The sequence below is a fragment of the Lepisma saccharinum genome, chromosome 1 (assembly GCF_977018435.1).
Source record: "Lepisma saccharinum chromosome 1, izLepSacc3.1, whole genome shotgun sequence".
Classification (NCBI taxonomy): domain Eukaryota; kingdom Metazoa; phylum Arthropoda; class Insecta; order Zygentoma; family Lepismatidae; genus Lepisma; species Lepisma saccharinum.
The window spans coordinates 189,604,462-189,626,237 of record NC_139229.1 but is presented as its reverse complement, the minus strand read 5'-3'; the positions used below and the strand labels follow the sequence as shown (position 1 = coordinate 189,626,237).

The following is a 21,776-nucleotide window of genomic DNA, read 5'->3' as shown; positions in this document are numbered from 1 at the left end:
ATGTGTGAATAAGCAGAAGCCCCTATTGATAAAATCATTACAACCAGAAGTGTCAGACTGTAATGGGAGAAGTTTTTGTATATCCTCGAGGAAAACTAATGCACCTATTTATCACTACTACTTCACCTTTTTGAAGATTAACTACCACCATTATTAAAAATAAAAATGGACCTTTAAGGCACCCACCCAGCATCCTATAAAGTGGGTACCTGCAGGAAACTCTGGAGGGGGGGGGGTAAAGGCAGCCAGGGGTATGGTGCTGAGCACATCACCCCCACCTTCGGCTGTCAAGAAAATGTGGGGCTCTAACTCCACACCCCCTATACACCTTCATGGTGTGGTGCAAAGCACAGGCGAGCACTTTCACTTTTTTTATATATTAGTTTAATACTAGTCAACTTTCATGCAAAACTGTTGAAAAGTTCCCATTTCTACACATGGGAATGAAGTTGGAAATATTTTTTTTTAATTCTAAATTTCAGCAAATAATTTATATCAAGATTTTTCGTACTTCTCAAAACAAGATTAATAAAACTCTTGAAAATGCATATTATACATTTTATTTTTAAATATATTACACATTTTACAATCATAGCACTATTTTAATTACTAGACTTGGATTAACCACCAAGTTGAAACTCTTCCAAAATTATATTGGATTCATAGAACATTTCAAACACTTACGTTCGTGGCTATGGATGAATATTTTAACCGACTTAATATCCTTAGATTGATGATGATGATTCAAAAAGTAATACTGGGTTATTTGTAATATACTTACATCAACTTCCTTCATTCTGCATTGAAAAACAAGCACCACATCCAAGGGTCAGTTTGGAAATGCACATATTTGAACAAAATTGGAGGAAACTAACTGAATTCTTCTATTGTTACTACCCAATAGAATACTTTTCTTGTAAAGATCTAATGTATTGTTCAAAAACTGAACACAACTTTAACTAGCTTATGTACATAATCACCTGTAACCACTTACTTTTGACTGTTTTAATTCTCGTTCAGAAGTGTAGGCTAGAGTATATAAATCATAACACACCCGGATAAAGTTACATTTCTTGGATTCAACGAGAGTATATGTAACTATATACAATTAGTGTATTTACCACAACACATGGCACACACCAAAGTTTCAACTGCAGAATATATAGGTGTTTTATATTAAACTGCAGTGTTAACTTTATATACTTTATTTTACCATTTCATTCGTACACCAACAACAAACATCCTATGAATACATTATGATGAATAACATATCAATGCGAGTTCAAGTACTTTTATACAATATTCACACAATGGAACTTAACATTCTTCAACATTGCAACCAAAGGCGATACTATGGGATACACATCCAAGGCAGTCTACAACATCATCCAAGTTGAAACCTGCTCCGTGAATTCAGAAGACAAAACATTGAATAAAGTGTCGACAATTATGTTTCTGACAATCCAGTGATTCTGCACTGTAGAAGACATGTAATATTGTGATCAAGATGTAATTGTCAAATGCAAACTACCTTCCTTACATTACAGATTAACTGAGCAAACACGAAAACCTTCAGAAATCACAATAAAGGTTCTAAAATCTGATATTAGGTCAATGGGAGAAGATTATATATATTAGTGAACACAGTTCATTGTTGCCTAGTTGTAATACGTACTTTATGACAAAATTCTTGATCTACAAAAGCACAATCTCCAACTTTCCTTTTATTTTTTTTTATTTTGTTTGTTCACACATACTGTTACTAAATATTCAATCTCAATGGCTATTACATGTTTAAAGTGCTCCAAAAGTATGTATGCAAGCTAGGTAGACAAATTAACAGATAACATGGCTTTTTTTTCTTTTTTATCTTCCAATTACACCAAAGTTACAGGAAATGGAATGTACAAAGAGATCAACACTCAGGTCATTCTCACAGTGAAATGGTGCCTAGAATCCTACCATCTAACGCATCACAAAATTTACTCTTTATGTAACCATAGTAACAAGTCTTTTATTGACCTACGATCAGCTCTATTTTTTTTACACATTCACTCAAATGCCAAGCCCACACTCATTCAAAAAAAAAAAAAAAATGAAGCTACAACCACAGTACATGACACTCAATGGAATTCGTCTGCAGCAAGTGAAATGTGTCAGCACTGGTTCTACTTGGTTCTCATTCGGGATCATGATTATTCTCTAACAGAAATGTGTTGCCTGAAAGTTTCCACCCACTTAGTGGGCAAACAAAACTGTTATACTAATAATAATGTACACAAAGCTGCTTAATACCTTTTAAAAATATATATATATATTAAGCAAAAACAATTATCAAAACTACAGGAACTCATCAGTTGAAATTTTGATCAGAATACAACATGCTTTGATATGTTCACACAGACATTAAATAATCATAAAACATCACACTCACTTTCAACCAACACACTTCTTGTCTGGAATACAATATTTGGTACATTAACCTGATAATTGTGCTTTTTTTTTAAACTTCAAACAAATTTTAAAATTTCTGCCAATCTTAACTACTACACTGATGGAAATTAAGTTATCTTCAATATCACCATCAGCATATCTGACAATCTTATTCCTTTTCAGTAATGAAGGGACATCTTGTAAAGTGGAAACTGATTCACTCACACTACAGTTTATTTGGTATACAAGTAGATAGCAACAATAAGACCGTATAGACCCAACACTTCAGCAAAGATAAGGATCAAGATCATGCCTACAAAGAGACGTGGTTGTTGGGCTGTGCCTCGAACGCCCGCATCACCAACTATGCCAATGGCAAAACCGGCAGCTAAACCACTCAAACCGACAGCAAGACCTGCTCCAAGATGAATGAATCCTCTGAAATGCAAGAGAAGAATCCATGTAATATCCTAAACAGAACACAAATGTTATACATTAGTGCCTTTCTCTGCTAGCATCTGATATGTTCGAAGCAATTTCCCAATTAGGCTAATCTAGATAACTGATATCTTATTGGTATTACGGTCCACAAGATTCTTAAGGTGTTTCTGAGGTATAGAAGGACTATCACAATATTTAATGCTACAAATATTTGCTAGAACGCGTAACCGCTTTCATTCAATGAAATAACAGGTGCAGCAGTGAAACTGGCGATTTTGCAACCCTGGAAATAGCAAGTTACGTAAGGAATCAGAAAACGGGAGTGGTGCCACCTGGACAACAAAACTTTGCCATTGACACTGATATCGGTGTTCAGTCGAAATGGTGTAGTGAACCCGTGAACAACGCGGTTTTGCCGTAAGGGCGTGTGACAAAAACTCTGCACGGCGATGTAGCTGTCGATGGTTTTGTAAACGCCTTTACAGCAAAACCGCGTTGTTCACGGTGCCATTTTGACTGAACACCGATATCAGTGTCAATGGCAAAGTTTTGTTGTCCAGATGGCACCACTCCCGTTTTCTGATTCCTTACGTAACTTGCTATTTCCAGGGTTGCAAAATCGCCCATTTCACTGCCGCACCTGTTATTAATTATGGCCCTGAATAAGCAATAGATTTGTTGAATAGGAAAGCTTCAAGACCTACTTCAATGGATTTTGTTCCAACTTGTGCAAATGGACAGATGAATAAAAAAAATGTTTTAGAGGATTGATAGGATATTCATATTCAGACCAAAAATTTACCTAATATTTAATACTGCAAAGGTGTGGTAGTTTTTACCCATTATTTGTCAAAATTTCTCTGGCTTTATAGCAAGAATGTCATTTTTTAAATATTCCAGTTAACATAATGAAAAATTCTAATTTATTTCACTCAACACATTACAGGAGAAAGGAAATTCTAAATCTAGTGTGATGAAATCAAACAAAAATACATATCTTAGAATCTTCTAATTTCCTTTTCTTTGTAGCTCTGGTGGATGGGCATGACCTTGCCTTCCTAGTAAGTACCTTAAAAGCTGAATGCATGGCATATGGACTGGAATAGGGATTGAAGCAAACTTCAATAACTCATTCACTGCCTTTCTCAGTGGACAAAATGAATAGGGAGAGAGATATACACTTACGAAATTTCTGGACATATGTCCACTGCAGCAATGTTAATTAGCATTGGAGTTTGGAAAAGTGGTTTCATTGGTTAATTATTTTAAAAACCTGAACTTATCTAAAAATAATGAAACTGGCACATGAGTGCTATTCACCGACTTTGAAAAGCAGGGTTGTTATGGGTTTTTGATTATGAAATTTCCTCACATTTCCAGTCCAAAAATGATTTTTTTCCAGACATGTTTATCACGATTTTTGCTTTTGAACCTCTTGTTTTTCAATTAAATATATAATCCATTAATTAGTATAAATATTTTTTACTTTCATAATTTTTTTTTTTTTTTAGCAAATTTCATTCTACACACAAGAACATGTGAAAATTCGAATAGTAAAATCTAAAATTATGATCGGCATCAAAATTATTGGGTGCTTCAATCATATGCATCTATCCTTCAGGCTAAGGTAACAGAGGTACATTATTTCACCATATCAGATCTCCACATTATAAAAACAGAAAAAGTTCAGAAACCATACACAATATACAATATATAACCTCACTTTACCAACCTTTCCGATAATTATGATTATATTGTCAATGTACCTTAGGTATCAATCAGATATTTGGACTGCAAGTTTTATAGTATTATAAAAGTGAAAATTTATTACAGTAATTTGAAGGAAACGCAATTTTGCACAAGACTGAGAATCATAAGAACAAAAGAAACAAGTTTCTAAACTGAATCTCTCTTCGAAGTGGAATCACAAGAACCGAATCCAGAAGTGGAAGTGAACTGCTTGTTCATTTTGCAACTTTTTCTCTTGCAGACTCTAAAATACACTTAAATTACAGACTGCAAATTAAATCTGCAAAATTCCCTGTTTTCCAGACACGTCACAACCAAATCACATTTCTACTGCAAAAAATTAATTCTTATGTGAGGGAGAGAAAATATCAAATCATCTTATCAACTCAAAGACAACTAATAACCTAAGGAAAAGTTGAAATAAGTGAATGTGTATGATAGTCAATGAGTGAGAGGCAAAGGGAAAGTGGTGGCGGGTGCTCCTCTGTCACCGCCTCCCCTCACACCCTTCAATTTGGAGGGGGTATGCTTCATTTGTGAAGTTTTGAGTTTTTAAAAAATCAGATTTTTATTGGTCTTCGTTTAATTATATCTTCTCTTTCTTTCATAATTTTTTTATTTGCATCACTGGAATGATAATACAAATATAAATTACTTAAAAATCCATGGCACAACAGCCCATTGAGGGACCGGACCTACTTACTGACTGCCAGCCTCACTCCCACCTGATCTTACTCACTCCCCCAAGGTTGGAGATCATCCAACAAGTTACGGGGTAACGTGGAGTCAGCATGACGAACCCCCAGTCGTCGTTGAAGGTTCCCACAATTGGGTTATGCTACTCAATCATAACTCCCCAATTTTGTCACGATGTTGGATGGCCACTGGTCTCGTACACGTCAAAAAATCAAAAGAAAAGTTGCTATGCTTTCTCCAGGAGACTCGAACCTGCATGAGTGCCAGAGCCCAAACCATTATGCCTTAGACCGCACGGCTAATTTTTGCTGTCAACATGCACCCTTCGCTCACAGTTCATGGAGAGAGAATCTCGCACACATTCATTTGCTCCCTGCAGCGACCATTAGGCTTATCCATGGCTTGGCCTTGTTGGGGATGCCTTTGCCATCTGTTTCAAAAACTTTTGCTGTCAGGCATAAGTTTGGCAATAATACCACAAGAATTTCTTCTCACCATAGCAACAAGACCAAGCTGATTGGTTCAAGGGTTTGACGGAAGAGAAAAAAAAATAGAATTTCAAGATCGCTTTGATTTTAGTAATGATCTCTTAATAAATGTTACGTCTATCTTCAACCAAACTTCCAACTGCATTTTTATGTATCTTTTACAATTTCTCCCTAATCCTACTGTGAAGTTACAGATATTGCCTACAATTAACAGCAGCTATGCACATGTCTTAACCCTCAACTGCTGGAACTTTTTTATGTAGGAGATTTTGAACTTGTATCAACTATTTAGCATAAGAGTTGAAGTTTTCTTTGGGCAAGAGAGAAGAGGTGTCAGGACCATGCATAAGTGAAATTTTGAATCCAGTACAGTAGAAGAAAATGTAAATTTTACATAAAAATTCTTCATTGAATCATCGTGGCCCCACAATGATCCAGAGGTAAATAGAAAATTCTGTTGAGTGCCTAGAATAACGCAATTAGTTCATATTAAAAATAACTTAAATTGTATTATGCAATATTAAAGAACTATTGTATATATGTATACATAGCAATCAATGAATATATCCTACAAATGCAACCAGTTTTCCTCATACCGAAGTTTATAAAGTGTCTTACAAAATCTGTTTTTGTTTTTGCAAGTGGCATACAGCGTATTAACTTTGGTGTAGAATAACCCAAAGCAGCTTTCATACCAGTTATGTTCTTTGTGGAAGGAAGACTGCTGCATCTTGGCTACACAGTGGAATGAGAAATACTAGCAATGCCAGAGTAGAAATTTCAGCGAAAAAACTCAAGCTCACCCAGGAGACTGATTCTCAGCTTCCACTGTTTTAACCTGTGTTGAATTTTCTGTCAGTGCTGCTGCCTTTGAAACAATGATGCCTATATTCTCCCAGTGTGAAGCTGTATATAACCTTCCAAGTAAGGCATTTAAAATGAACAGTAGTACATGGTATAGTATTTAAGGTTTTTGAATTGAGTCATGGTTGCTGTGCCTCAAATACCTCCATCACAAACTGTCAATGATAAAATCTGCAGCTAAACCACTAACAGCAACACACGACAACAAGCAGTTCCCATTTGATGTTTTATTTGTATATATCCTAATGTTTGAAAAGCCCACACTTTTAAATTCAAATGGGTTTCCTTAAGGAAAAATCTTTTGACACACAATACTTGTACTGCATTAAAATTCAAGTATACCATCCCTCCATGTGTATATAAATAAAAAAAATTAAAAATCACGTTCCAGAGAAATGAAAAATATGGGTGGTGTTGAAAGGTTAATGGAATTCTATTGCATAAAATTATATTTGCAGAATGAAATTAAAGCTCTTTGAGAAATATTTTTTCCCAACATAACAGAATACTTGCTAGAGGCAAATTTTGCTTCTTACCTCCCCAACACTTACTATAATTAGGGCTTCCAGATGTCCTCTTTTTCCCGGACATAATTTTGATTAAGAAAACAAGTGTTTCAGAAGAGTAAAAAGAAATTATAGGTAAACATCATGCAAGTTACAAGTCTATGGACTGCACTCTCAAACTCAACAGTGAAATTGATTTTGATTCAGACACTGCAAAAAGTGTGATGTGCTAGAACAAAGACCGAAGAGTATTAATCACCAAAATTTTGGGGCCACATTCTGTTGATGCCTAAGAGAAATTTCTTGCTTTGGGGCTTATACCAATGGAGTAATTGTGAATCCTAAAAGGTGTTTCACATTCTTATTCAATATTTTCATTGTAAAGCAAGGGGTACATGAAACAAAGTAATTGAACTAAAAAACGACCACAAATAAAACTGCTGGAACCATTTCAAGTTATTTTAAGGACATTATGTTTCACATTACTTCAAGTTGTGTTAATTGCTGAATATTTGTTTGCCATTCTAGGTCATAATGCAAATGCTGAGAGTACTTTCATAGTGTACTTTTTGCACTAGTTCAGGATAATTTCAAAGAGTTTGGGTGTTCAGAGTTTCATAAGTATATTTTGACTAAACATTAAATTTTCAGGAAAATTGGCCACAAAACAAATCATGTTCAGTAACAGGTGTATTGATTACAAGCTTGGGAATTTTGTATTTAAGAAATCACTAACACACACACTTATTTTACTGAAAATGTGTCAATTTTATATTACTTGCTACCATATTCTAGTAAGGTGTATTATTTACTACAAATAATCTGTGTCCTACATTTTGACTTAAAGCCCTAAGTTTTTGAACAGCATGTCCTACTTTACCCCTTATAGTGATCTGGTAACCCTAACTATAATCACTGCACAAATTAAAGCAACAGCTCAGGGCATTCACATTATCTTTGGTAAAACTTTCAAATGAGACATTTAAAATGAGTAGTAATATTAAGTTTTTCGAATTGCAAACACCAATTGTTTGCCAATATTAGTACATAATCAGCAGTACCAGTAGCCCTAAGGTACATTAATTTTCATTTCACATAAAACAAAAGGCTTTATCATGATTACTATAAAAAATATAATTGTGATATGTTCCATGGGTACCAATCAGTTCATATACCAATATCTCCAGTTTATTAGTTACCAGCTTTAAAAAAAAAAGGCTAACGAACTGCATTTGCATCTTTCTATTTTAACGTTGAAACTTCTGTATGTTCCTAAACAGATGAAATAACTAAGGTAAATGGTCAAGTTCCCCATGTACACTGTACTGTGCCATTAACATGCATGAGGGATGTGAAGATAGAGCCCCATACATTCTAAATCCCAGCCATTTTTGGAGGTGATGTGATTAGCATCACTCTCCTACAACCTTTATCCCCAAAGGAACTTACTCACTTGCAGCTTACTTACTGAACCCCAGAGCCACTTCATGCAGGGACAAGAATGGAAAATTAGATCACCCACTCCAGGTCTCATGCATAGCAGATACTCTACAAACTACGCAATCACATCTCTTGAAATGACTAGTCCTTTTTCAATTACCTTACTGACCAGAGGTGGGTGCTCATAATGACAGTAGAGATGCCTCACTGCCATGTGCAGCCACAAGTGAACATTACACTAATATCTATATATATTTTCACGTTGTCTAAATTACAAACATGTTGTTGGTTACAGATCATTAATTCTGTAATTTTTTTCCGCAAGAATCGTGAAGCTTGCACGCCACTGTGCCACCTACAATGGACTCTCTTTACATGTCTCAGAACATTCTCTGACGAGGCAGGTAGGGAAAATAAGTATGGAAGTGCAAACGGTTTAGTGGTGCTCAATTTAAACCTCTAGCCTAATCTTTTCTCAGAGAACTGTAAACAATTCAGACTTCTTAGAAGCAAGAAGTTAACAAGGCAAAAATTTTCATTTGGTATTCCATAGCTTTATTCAGTTATAAGCTTAAAGCAATAAATAAAAATTTCAAAGGAGAAAAAAAAATAGCATCTGACTGAAAAAATTACACAATCTTGTTGCTTGCCAAGTGATCACACACATGTACCTTTTTTTTTAGTTTTACGTGTCCAGTGGAAAATACATTTGAATTACAATAATATAGTCTACATCATGTAGATATAAAATACATGTTTTAAATAGCATGTTACTAAAAATTACAGAAATTTTGGCAAAATTGCCTGGCAACTTCCCTTCTCAATTTCATTCCTTCTGTTAGAAAATTCTACAACTAAATCTGCTAGCATTCAATTTCTTCTTGGTGATCTCTGTATGACTTAATATGCGAAAACTTATGAAACATGAATATCACAATTTCTCATTACCTTGGCCATTAAATAAATTTAAAATTTGTCATCTAAAGTGACACCATTTGGCAGAATTTGTAACCTATTTCCCCTCTAGTTTTGGTTGCCACGAGACATCACTTCTCCCACCTCAGACTATGAAACAATAATGTGCATGCACTTTACTGCACATCAAGCCCTAGCTACGACAACTTTAATGAGGGTACTATGAATTGGAATTTAGTATTTAGTCTCATTTCCAATAGTCCTATTTCCTATCCAGGACCTGTACATATCCCCACCCAAATAAGTTACTTTTCATAGACAATGAGCATGTAGGAATAGTCACTGATATTTGGCATATTCAAATACTTCTACTAAAAATGATGCAATACTCACTTATACAAGCTGTAACCTGATGGTTCTTCCAATTGACCAGCTATCAAAACCGCTACCACCAAACCATAAATAGCAATGATACCAGCCATAACTACAGGAATGATGGATTTCATAATCAACTCTGGCCTCATCACCGACATGGCGGCAATGCCAGTTCCTGATTTGGCTGTTCCGTATGCTGCACCAAGTGCTGAAAGAAAAGGAAAAAAATATGATAATCCTCAAATTTATTTATAAAAATAAATTAGAATTACAATGGTAAATTGTGGTTCCATTATCAAGAGCATTATATGCAAAGGTAAAACAAGAAGTAATTTCACATCAAGCATGTAATTTTGCTTACATACACCATTACACAAGTTTATTTAGATGTAAGAACTTCATGAATGGTATAAAAAGCATGCACGCACATTTCTTGTCATGCAAAACTGACACTAGAATTTTGTTCTACACCAGTGGCAAATATGGATTTTGTAAAAGTGTTACCAGCCAATGACCTTCAAAACTGAGCCATTTGATGATCAAGATGCTGCTATTATTACTGCTTGTTGTATACCAGAACAATATATTACAGTTCAGCCAGCCAACAATAGAGAATATTGCACCAGTTGGGTATTGGGTATTATGACTTGTTAAAAGTAAAAAAAAATATTTAAAAATGATATAATTAAAAAAAATATTAATCACACAAAGGTAAAAGGTGCATAATTTCAATTTGAGGAGAGGGGTTATATTCTGTATAGCAATTCAAATAGGCTGGCTCTTAACTGAAGGTTCTTTGTTATATAACTATGACTAGCAAACTGTTCTCCACTGGGCCAGTGTTATTAATATTTTCCATGACCAAAGTTCAAGCATAAAATTAATTCTTTCTGTTATGAAATCATAGACCAACATATTTTGCTTTGCTTGTCACAGCTGCAATGCAAAATTAATTTCTTAATGTAGTTTATTGCCTATCAGGACACACAAGACCAACTGACACTGATGTCATTCTGATGCAATTACCATCGACATCTAAGAGCTGGCAGAACATTTTTTTTTTTTTTGGTGATCTAGTCTCTTCAATGGCATAGCAGTAACGTTATCACCTTGCAATCAAGGGGTACTTGGTTTGAGGTGGACAGTTGATTGAATCCCACTATAAACTGTAGGTCTAGTCCCAATTAGCCTATCTGTGCATAAAGTGGACTTCACACTTCTATTGAACATAAAAGCAATACTGAATCTTAACTAGAACAATATATGCCACTACTACAACTTTGCCTGTCTGGCAACATATTTCCAGGAGTTCTTTCTGTGTGTTTGTCTAGCATCTTGTACTTGCAGTTTCATTATAAACACAGGTTCCAACCCTACACATCGCAGACTGAAGAAAGAAAATCTCAAAAGAGTGCCGTTTCTCCAATTTTTTAAAAATAGATTCGGTATAAATTTACAATACCGGAAGTTTCTCCAATTGCTTTCAAATTCGGCATACTCACTAATTTTGACCTCGTAATCACAAATCTGCAGTTAAAAATTGGAGGTTACGTCTAGAAATTTCAAAATAACCTTGTCAATTACCACTATGATTCTCCATACTCTTATGAAGAAATCTTCCTTTCCGTACAACGGTCTTGCTACAATCGTTGCTCAAGTGTTGTGCAATAAGTGAGACCCGTTGCATGGACCATTGATTTGCATGAGAAAATGGCATCTTGCATAAAGGTGGAAAACATGTTTGCCCCACGAACCATTCACGGTAAGGTTAGGTTAGGCAAGCATAGTTAAAATTAAGGGTCATCATACACAGTTTTGAAATGCTAATTATTGCAAAAAATAGTTTTCTTCATAAATCAAGGGTGTTTACTCCGTTCAGGGATCCACTTTTTTTTACTTTTTTTGCAATTTCTAGAAGTGACCGCCAAATTTTAACTGCAGATTCATGATTATCAGGCCAAAATTAGCGAGTATGCCGAATTGTAAAGCAATTGAAGAAACTTCCGGTATTGTAAATTCGCTCCAAAGGTTCTTAGTGGAATTACACCAACTTCCTGCTTTACCATTGTTTACTATTACTACAAGTAACAGCAGTTACATATATATATCTGTCTGGCACTTAATTTCATTATATCAGAATGTACATATTACATTTACAAAAGGTACAATTCAAATCTCAACATATAACAGAGATACTAGCGGTGTATGTTATCATTTGAAATACAAAATAAGCACAAATGGATAGTCTAAAAATTGTTTTGCTGTTTAGTTGAAAGCAGTTTCATTTCAAGAAACATTAGTTTTGTTTAGCCTGAAAGCATAAGGTACTGGGTACAGGTGAACAATCTTAGGAAATTACATCTCCTATATGCAGGAATTTGTTTGAATTAAGTCCACTTTATGCACAGATAGGCTAATCAGGACTATCTAGTTTAAAAGTGGGATTCAAACCACTGTGCAATGTGCCTCCAACCCCCTATATGCAGGAGTTTATAGCTTCAACCACCTCCAAAACTATGAACGTAAATACAGAAGGTAAAATAAAAATGGAGATACACTGGCAACCAATAGCCCTAACTAGAATGTAACAAATATATAGAAAGCCATTCAAATTAAAGACAAAAAATTACATTCAACACTGCTTCCTGGAAGGTTGAAGTTGTTTCCATATGGTTGACAAGAGGTGTCATATGCAGGTTATTCCTGAATATACATCAAATCTCAGATCTCAAAGAACATGTGTGGAATCAAAGTTACGATTTCGCTTAAGAAAGAACCACACAAAGCACACACCATAACGGAGAGAAAGGTCACCGTTTAATTTTACATCCCCAATGTACAACCAACTACCTCAAAAATTCTTGTTTTGCATGTACATCTATAATTTGTACATCAGAACTGATCAACATGAACTAGTTACACATACTACATGCTTGCAACAAACTGTTACATCAACTTTATATTAGTAAATGTGGTTTTAATACCCTCACCCCATGAAAAATATAATATTGTCATAATTGAGGGTTTACGGGTTAATTACAAGAATTACATGAACCTAATGGGAAACAACATAGGTTTTCTTGTGCAACGTGTGCATCGTACAGTAAACCTACTGTTCTGTTGCATTCTCATTGGCTTTCACGAGAAACTAACAAATTTACTTCATAGTTTATCATGGATTTCAATGATTATTTGCTTTGGAACCCCTAGAATGTAGCATGAAAATAATTTCTCATACAACCCAAATTGCACCAATATGACCCACTTCAATTCAAGTCATATAATGTTGAGTTTCTGAAAGAAGCATAATTACATTTTTCATTTAATATGCAAAAAATCCTAAACCATTGATTTAGGCCTAACTTGCAAAGGGTGAAACATGTTAATTTAACAACTGGGGAAAATAGTACTGGCAAATTCAAACCCACACACAGAAAACTAAGACCCCCACCCTCTACAGCTGTGTGGAAATTGACCCCACCCTGATGTCATTACTTTAATAAAACGTGAGCTTTCAACAATAACTTCTTATATCTACATACTCTGTAGGCTGATTTACCACATGGATTTTGATAGAATAGAATATTGGTTCACTCCATGTGCAAATCCTATTTTAACAGTATGCCATACTTGACAGGAGATTTAAAAAGTATCTGACCTTGCATTTAAAACTGATTCTTGTAAATTCATAACGAAATTTGGTAATGGATGCAAACCATTAACACATTAAACATCAGTTTCACCTTCCTGTTTTCACCAACCTAGAAAAACAGCCTTGTGTGAAATGCTATTGCTTATTTAGGCAACGGCATTTATTGAAATGTTAACGTTTTACAATTCCTGCGTTTCAAGAAGGATAAAATTATTCAGTGAATAATTCTATAGAAAAGGGGCGTAAATTAAGACGCCCTATTTTGCACTTTACTTTCTGCCCTCAGGCGCACACGTAACGAACAGCCGTGTCGCTAATTTCCGTGCTCAGCCTGATTATATCAATCTACATTTCTCATGTGGTAGCCACAATTTAATTTAAGAGTCTATATTAACAGATACTAAACACTCTTATATTTGGATAGTCATGCATGAATCATTGCGGTGTCCCTCCTCAGACTAATCATTTCGTGACCTTTTAAATGTTCTCGATTTCACAGCATATGTAACACAAAAAAAATGCTACCATGATTTCCCATATTTTAAGCTCCAATAATGAAATGGACACGTGCACAGGATCTCTTTCATCAAGCTTCATATCAGCATACATGTAATATACCACGTTCCTGATCCGGAAAAACCAGAGGTGATTCAACTTTTTGAAATATCCAAATGACATATCCTTACAAAATCGTCTGCAATAGTCTCTTCTGCTACATCATTATATCAACAAAATAGTTAGCCTATAGTTGTACCAACTTATATTTTATGTGTAGAGAAGGGCTAAGCGAATTAAAGCATTTTATACAAAATAACCTGGCTTAGCCGAAATATGTTGGAATATATAATGCAGACCGACAAATTCAGATTTTAACACGCATCTGAAATCAATACAAAATTCCACTCACAACTAAAAACGATCGCTGAGGCTGCTCCCATCACTCCGAAAAATGGTCCATAGATAGGATTTCCAGGGTTTTCCGTGTGAGACATTGTGCGAGATCGGGTATATGTACAACAATAAATAACTACTACGCGTAAAAATGTGTCTGCTCACTAATGACCGGCCCACTGACAAATATGGCTTACTATGCCCTCAGATCATGTGATGGTAGCTGTCAGCTAGAAGCACGTTGTATGACTGTTTGCCATTGGCTTACGTGTATATAGGTTTCAACGGATGTCGAATAAGAACTCTCGTAGTAACTTTGTCCTGGTAACGTAGCGTAGAACAGCGTTTGCAGGTTGTTTCCGAGATATCACTAGTATTACATTAAATATTACTAGCACGCTTCTAAAACTTCAAATGCCAAATAAAAGAGCACCGGAATCCACACTTGTAATGTAAAAACATACTTTAACAGATTATTTGCCTGTAAATAATTTGTTGTGGTAAATCAGCACTTGCGTCGTACGTGGATGGGTGGATATGCCCTTCAGTAATCCAAAAAATGTTTATGTATATTTTATTTCATTTTTGTTATTTAGCGTCGCTTTTCTGCCACTTTTGGCTAATCCCGACGATGAGGATGAGCGATTATGAATGGACACTCACAAGGAACACCTAACACCTATACCAGAGGCACTGGCGTACACAGAGGGGGCTTCCCGAAATTTTAAGAAAATCAAAATTTTCAAAGCAGTAAAAGAACTCGAGGGGAAAACCAAAGTGATAACTGAGACCCTGCCTTATAAATATTGCAACTTTTTTGTCTTTTAAACAACATTTAAGACGAAGGTTAAAAATGGTAATTTGAAATATTTTATAGTGTTATTCCACCCCCCCCCCCTTACAACGTAGCTATGTAATAATCCTGCGTACGCCAGTGCCAGAGAGTATAAAACTATTATTTCTCTGTGCCTATACCCAGGCAGAGATTCGAACCCGGTACAACTAGCGTCGTAGCGCTCTATGCTAACCATTTGAGCTTGGAAGTCAGCTGTTATGTATATGTATGTAAGACTGATGTATTATAACCTATGCCCCTCCCAACAATTTAAAATAAGCGAATGGGAGTCAAGATCTGATGTCAGAATGCAAGGAATATCTGATTTTACATTCATCACTGGGGGTGACCCTTTTCGAAGACACCCAAATGTCAACCTCACTTCCACGTTGTGCACTCTCGAAAAGGACGTATTTAGGGGGAGGGGGCTCCAGGAGTTAGGACCCCCCGAAAAACTTACTAATTACAAAAATTAAATAATGAAAATATTGAAATAACTTAAATCAAATAATGAAAATATACTTGTTCTTTAATGGAGGGTTATTTATTTCTGCCAAACTTATTGGAAAGCAAGTATTATATTGTAATCATACTACCTTGAGTGACAGTGGGAAAGTAGATTTCTGCAAGATGAATTACAACTTACAACTTAACATTCATAAAATATCACCAGTAACTTTAACTTTTCGTAAACTGGATCTAACAACTTTTTATTATATTTAATAAATATTCAATTCTTCATCTATTTGACATTAATTTCCTTGTCAGGGCAGTTTTTTCTGTACAAATTTTGCCGACCTTAACCACACGTGAGCTAGATAATGTATACGTACTGTTATATCACTACTCTTACAGCGTCCTTGTACCTATTCATGTAATAAAAATATAATATTCATTAATTTGAATATTTTGATTAATTCTATTTTAATTAATTTAATATAACTATTTTTGTTTAAACATTATTATTATTATTTTGAGAAACTTGGTTCTGACCCCCCTGCATTTTTGCAACTAATGAGGCTATGACCTCTGGACATATGGTGAGAATAATCCTCTATGGGGCTTGGTTGTGTGTAGTGTTGCTCACGAGACTTTGATCTGTTCCGTCCGACTCGAAAATATTATTCCCTTGTTCCGTCCCTTTTACAAGACGAGACGGGAAGTGCCTCGTCTCGTAAGCAAAACTAGTTGTGTGTTGTCCATCTGTTTGTGATCGTCCAGTCATCGCCTTCATCTTATCACCATTCATCCTCAACTTCACAAATAGCCAAAATTGGCAGAAAAGCAAAGTAAAATAAACTAAATCAATCAATCGTCATTGTTTAATTTTTTTTGTTTGTTTTAAGTCCATTTTATGTTCATACAGACTAATTGGGAGTGAACTTACAGTTTAAAGTGGATTCATTGATTGATTTGTTGCTTTAAGTCCACTTTATGCACATTAAGTACTGCTTTTCCATGTTTATCCGGCACTTAACGCGTTAGGTGAAGCCCGACCGCCACTTACGTTACACCGGGACTTTAAGTGCTAGGTAACGTTAGGAGGACATTGATGAACCGCAAAATGGTGTTAAGTGGGGGATAAGACGTTAAGCGGAGATGGTGCAACCGACCCTAAGGCTAATCGGGACTGGACCTACAGTTTAAAGTGGGATCCGAACCACTATGTGCCTTCACCGGGTATCGAACCCGGGAGTTTAAAGTGGAATCCGAACCATTGTGCAATGTGCCTCCACATGAGAACGAACCGGAAACCCCTTGATTAAAAGACAAGAGCGTGATAGCTACGCCATTGGCGATGTCCGTCAAATTTTTCACACGCTACGAAGTCGAAAGTCCCAGGTTCGAACCCTGGTTTATGGCAGTGGGAGGGAGGAGACAGTTGCTCCCGCACTATGACCCCTTATGATAAGCCTTGTCTACCAGAGAACGTAAACTCCTCCCCCAACACCAGTTTTGGCACCCCATGGCCGTTAATGCATAGATGTATTTCTCCCTTCTGAACAAGAGGTGGAAAACGAAGTAAAATAACCGCAATAGAAAGAAAGGAAGAATTATCCAATATTATTTACGGGTTAAATAATATTATATCATAACTCAAACGCACAGGCGTGAAAAAATGTATACAAAATATATCCGAGAGTTTCGCTGTTAAGCAACGTACCCAGAAAGGATTGATGGGGGTTATCATCAATTTTGGATCGATTCTTTTTATTTAGAAAATAATAATGAAAGAAACGTAGTCGAATGTGCGGAAATAATGGCTACTAAAACAAAGTCACCTTCCACTGAAATCCATAGGCCTTCCATTGACACAGTATATAGAAAACAAACTAATTGTTTGGGTTGGCAGTTAAGCTGCCTTCATATGGATATGCAACAAAAGAAAACTGCTTTGGCACTTAATTGCTCTTTCCCCTTTGCCTTGGTAGTTTAAACAAGCAAACAACGAGTTTTATCGAATTATTCAACTACTCTCTTGTAATTTATGAAAAAATCAAGCTTTCATTTTAACTAACTCTCTAGTCTACTTAAACCCGAAGGTTCATGGCTGCAGCAACACAGGCCTTCCATCTGTCCCTATCCTGAGCAAGATCTATCCACTCTTTTCCATCCCTACAGATTTCCTTTAGGTCCATCTCAACGTTATCTCTCCATCTTCGTCTTGGCCTTCTTACTGGTCTCTTACCATCAGGTTTCCAAATAAGAATCCTGCAAATTCTTCTTTCCTCTCCCATTCGTGCCACATGGCCTGCCCACCTAAGTCTTCTTGATTTAATCATTCTAATAATATCTGGACATGAATACAAATTATGTAACCTTCTCCACACACCTGTCTCCTCATCCCTTTTAGGTACAAATATTTTTCTAAGGATTTTATTTTCAAATACTCTTAATTTATGTTCCTCTTTTAATGTAAGGGACCAAGTTTCGCATCCATATAATACTCCAGGCAAAATTACTGTCTTGTATATTTTAACTTTTAGTTTCTTATACAAGAAGATAAAAGTTTATGAAGAGAAAAGCAATACGCATTTCCTGAATTAAGCCTGCTTTTTATTTCCTCTTTAATATGAGTTTCATTTGTTAGTATTACTCCCAAGTACTTGAATTTGGAAACTGGTTCAAACGAGTTGTTATTAATAATTAGATTTTGATTATTACCTAACACTTGGTTTCGGCCTGCAAGCATTCTGTATATTTAGTTTTCTCTTTGCTAACTTCCAAACCTATCTCTTTAACTGCTCTGAAAAATACTTTAGCATTATTCTTAATTGTATTTTTATCATCCCCTAGTGAGTCTACATCATCTGCATATGCTAACAACTGAGTCACAGCGTTTAATTTTAGTCCTTCATGAGTTTCTTATACCTTCCTAACAGCATATTCTAAGGCAAAATTAAAGAGCAATGGTGCAGGCACGTATCTAGAAATATGTTTCGGGAGGGGCGGGGGGGTCCGAATCAAGTATCTCAGGAATAATAATAATGATAATGTTTAAATTAAAATAATTTAAATAATTATATTAAGTCAAATTAATACAAATTACAATATATAAATTAATATTATATAATTATTACACGATTAGGTAAAAATACTGTAGCTATGAAAATAGAGATATAACAGTGCATATTCATTACGTAGCTTACCTTTAGTTGAGATCGGAATAATTTACATAAAAACAAGTGCTCTGGCATTGAAATTAATGTCAAATAGATGAACAATTGAATATTTATCAAACATCAAAAATGATGTCACATGTAGTTGGAGAAAAGTATGTTTCTGATTAAAAAAAGTTCAGAGGAAATTAATGACCATCAATTATACAACAAATGCTAATATTTTCATTACTTAATTTTAGTACTTGGTAAGTCTTTCGGGGGGTCCGGACCCCTGGGCCCCTCCTAAATACGTCCTTCCTGTCCCTCAAAGCCGTATGATCTCAATATAATCCTTGTCTTCCAATAAGTTCAAGAGGAAATTATACAACAACAGCTAAACGAATATATTTTTCATTATTTAATTTTGTTAATTGATAAATCTTTCGGGGGTCCGGACCCCCTGGACCCCCTAAATATGTCCTTGCAATGGTGATAATGCATCTCCTTGTTTTAACCCATCATGAATTGTAAATTTGTCAGACACATTAATATCCACACGAAGCTTTCATTTTAAAGGCAGAAAATTATTTTTAGGTCATTTCATGACCTGTAATTAGTAACGTCTGTATATAGTGCACGCGTTTGCTTCGTTAACGTCGAAGACTAAAGAAACTCGCCGCCATAAACGTGGGTGGGGATAAATAGCGGGCGAGTTGTTTTCGTCCAATCACACTCAACCTTCAGCCAATGGGCGCAGCTGTAATTCTGCTCGTCTACTCCACGTGGAGTCCTTCAGCCAATGGACGCAGCTGTCATTCTGCTCGTCGACTCCACGTGGAGTCTCAGTCACATGACTGCGGATACGCTGTTGCCGTACTTTGCAACTTGAATGTGGAGACCGTGGGAAGGTTCTTGTGCGCGGAGGGACAAGGTGGCGTAGAGTAGATGTGGAGAGTAGATGTGTGGCAACACTTTGCATTGAAAGTGATTGTTGGAGCTGGTGGGCGCGCTCCGTGGACTTCAAAGGCAGCCGGTCGTTAACGTAGCTAGCGCGTCGACTATACAAACCTATATGTAAATGAAACAGTAATAAGTAAAACGGTTTATACATTGTACTCTCCCTTCATTACAATAAGTACAGTACACCCTTGTTCCATAGATGACCAGAACCAGCCTGGTCTTATTCAGTCCAGAGATTATTATTCCTTATTCAGTCCAGAGATTATTATTCAACATCCCACCTCCACAGTTGAGACATCTGCACCTAAGCCCTCCGCCTATATTGGAATTTGCACTTAATCCTTAGTGAACTATAGTGTGGATTGTAGATATACGATTTAATGTTGCCCCTCAGTAATTACTTCATCTCCAGATATCTTCAAAAATAAATCAGGTCATCCAAAAAGCAGTTAATCCTATTATGAAGAACTCTTGACGTTTCTTTCATGACCCAATCGACACTTTTGTTATAACCCACTGAAAATGAGACAATTTTATTTGGGAATGGTGCTAAATTTCTATGTGGTAATAATCTACACTTTCTATTACTAATAATTTTCTTGTCCTCAATTTTTGAAACCAATATAATGTCGTATTTACTTGCTAGATTAAATCATGAAACATGTTGTAGTATACCTGAGTTCCTCTTATGTTTAAATGCGAGGGTATGCCAATTAGTTAAGGATTTTAGATGGGCACCATTTAAGGTATGGTGGAGCGAATTATAACGTGCACTTGTTGCATACCACAATTCATGGACGTTGGCTACGCAGGAAGTAACAGTAAAGCACTCACGTAGCTTAAACGAACTGCTACTTGCCTGTCGCTCGGCACGTGGAGTTGGAAATAGTACTAACCTTTCTCCACCTTGCGAGATCTGAATGACACATCTTAGGAGGAAGGTGATATCTTTAGTGATATCGAGATCTTGTAAGCATAAACACTTCCTAGAACAGTTCCAGGGTCAAGGTCCTGCCCTTGGCTAAATCATGTGCTAAGCCACAATCAACTTCCTGTGTGCTCAATCCTTGCATGTGGAGGAAGGTTAGTTCTATTTCCAACTCCACACACCGAGCGACAGGTGTCACTTCCTTTAAGCTACGTGATTCGTGACTGCTCTACTGTTATTTTCTGCCTAGCCAACGCCCATGAATTGTAGTATAGAAAAGTGGATGTTGCAGTTGCACCCTAAATTAACGCAGCGAAAATGTACCCAACGTATTTCGCAATCCCCTAAGGTTGAAGTAAGTTCATTGTACTCCAAAGGACAACACAATTGACACATTTGCATGTTTTTATTAAATTTCCAGAATGGGGGGTGTACTTCCATTACTAATTATAAATATTTTTCCTTCGAATTCCATTGGATGTTTTCAATATAGAGGTTGAAAAGTTCATAAAACTTCAGAACGAATGAAGCTAAAGGGTTCATTTTCTGAGCTCATTCGAAAGGTATAGAAATGGAGACTCAGAGCATAACCTCATTTTCCCCGAAGTTATATCGATATTTCGAAAAATTCTCTTTCTTGCCATGATGTTTTGGTACTGGAGGCATACAGATTCCGCACATTTTGTAAATAAGAAATATACAAAGGATTCCATATTTCAAAATATTCAAAATAAAGTGTTTTTTTTTTATTATTATTTTTTATTTAAAGTTTTATCTCTAGTCCTCTCGCCATACTAACAGCTTCAATTATATAAGTAAGTACATGAATTATTTGGTACCATTTGTGTTGGTACAGCGAACTTTGACCTACATAACTTTTGGATGTGTGAACTCATTCTTTAAAAATGGTACCAAAAACAGTTCTCGAAGTGGGGGGAATTTGCATAAAATATCGCCGCATGTGATCCACTGTATCCATGTTGATCCTAGCAAGCATCTAT

The 21,776-nt window shown here is 35.9% G+C and overlaps 1 protein-coding gene across 3 annotated transcripts in view; it reads right to left on the bottom strand.

The window, feature by feature from the left end:
- Positions 1 to 544: 544 nt before the first annotated feature.
- Positions 545 to 21,776, bottom strand: part of Vha16-1 (Vacuolar H[+] ATPase 16kD subunit 1) — a 35,624-nt gene continuing 14,392 nt past the window's right edge. For 2 of the 3 annotated variants that reach the window (XM_083110028.1, XM_083110019.1), the window contains exons 2-3: positions 9,926 to 10,115; positions 545 to 2,871 (exon numbers count right to left, since the gene is read on the bottom strand). In XM_083110028.1, the coding sequence (XP_082966154.1) occupies positions 2,667 to 2,871; positions 9,926 to 10,115 (395 nt within the window). In that variant the 3' untranslated portion in view covers positions 545 to 2,666. Of the gene's footprint in view, positions 2,872 to 9,925; positions 10,116 to 14,466; positions 14,675 to 21,776 lie in introns of those variants that run through there. The other variant, XM_083110036.1, reaches the window with a different exon arrangement.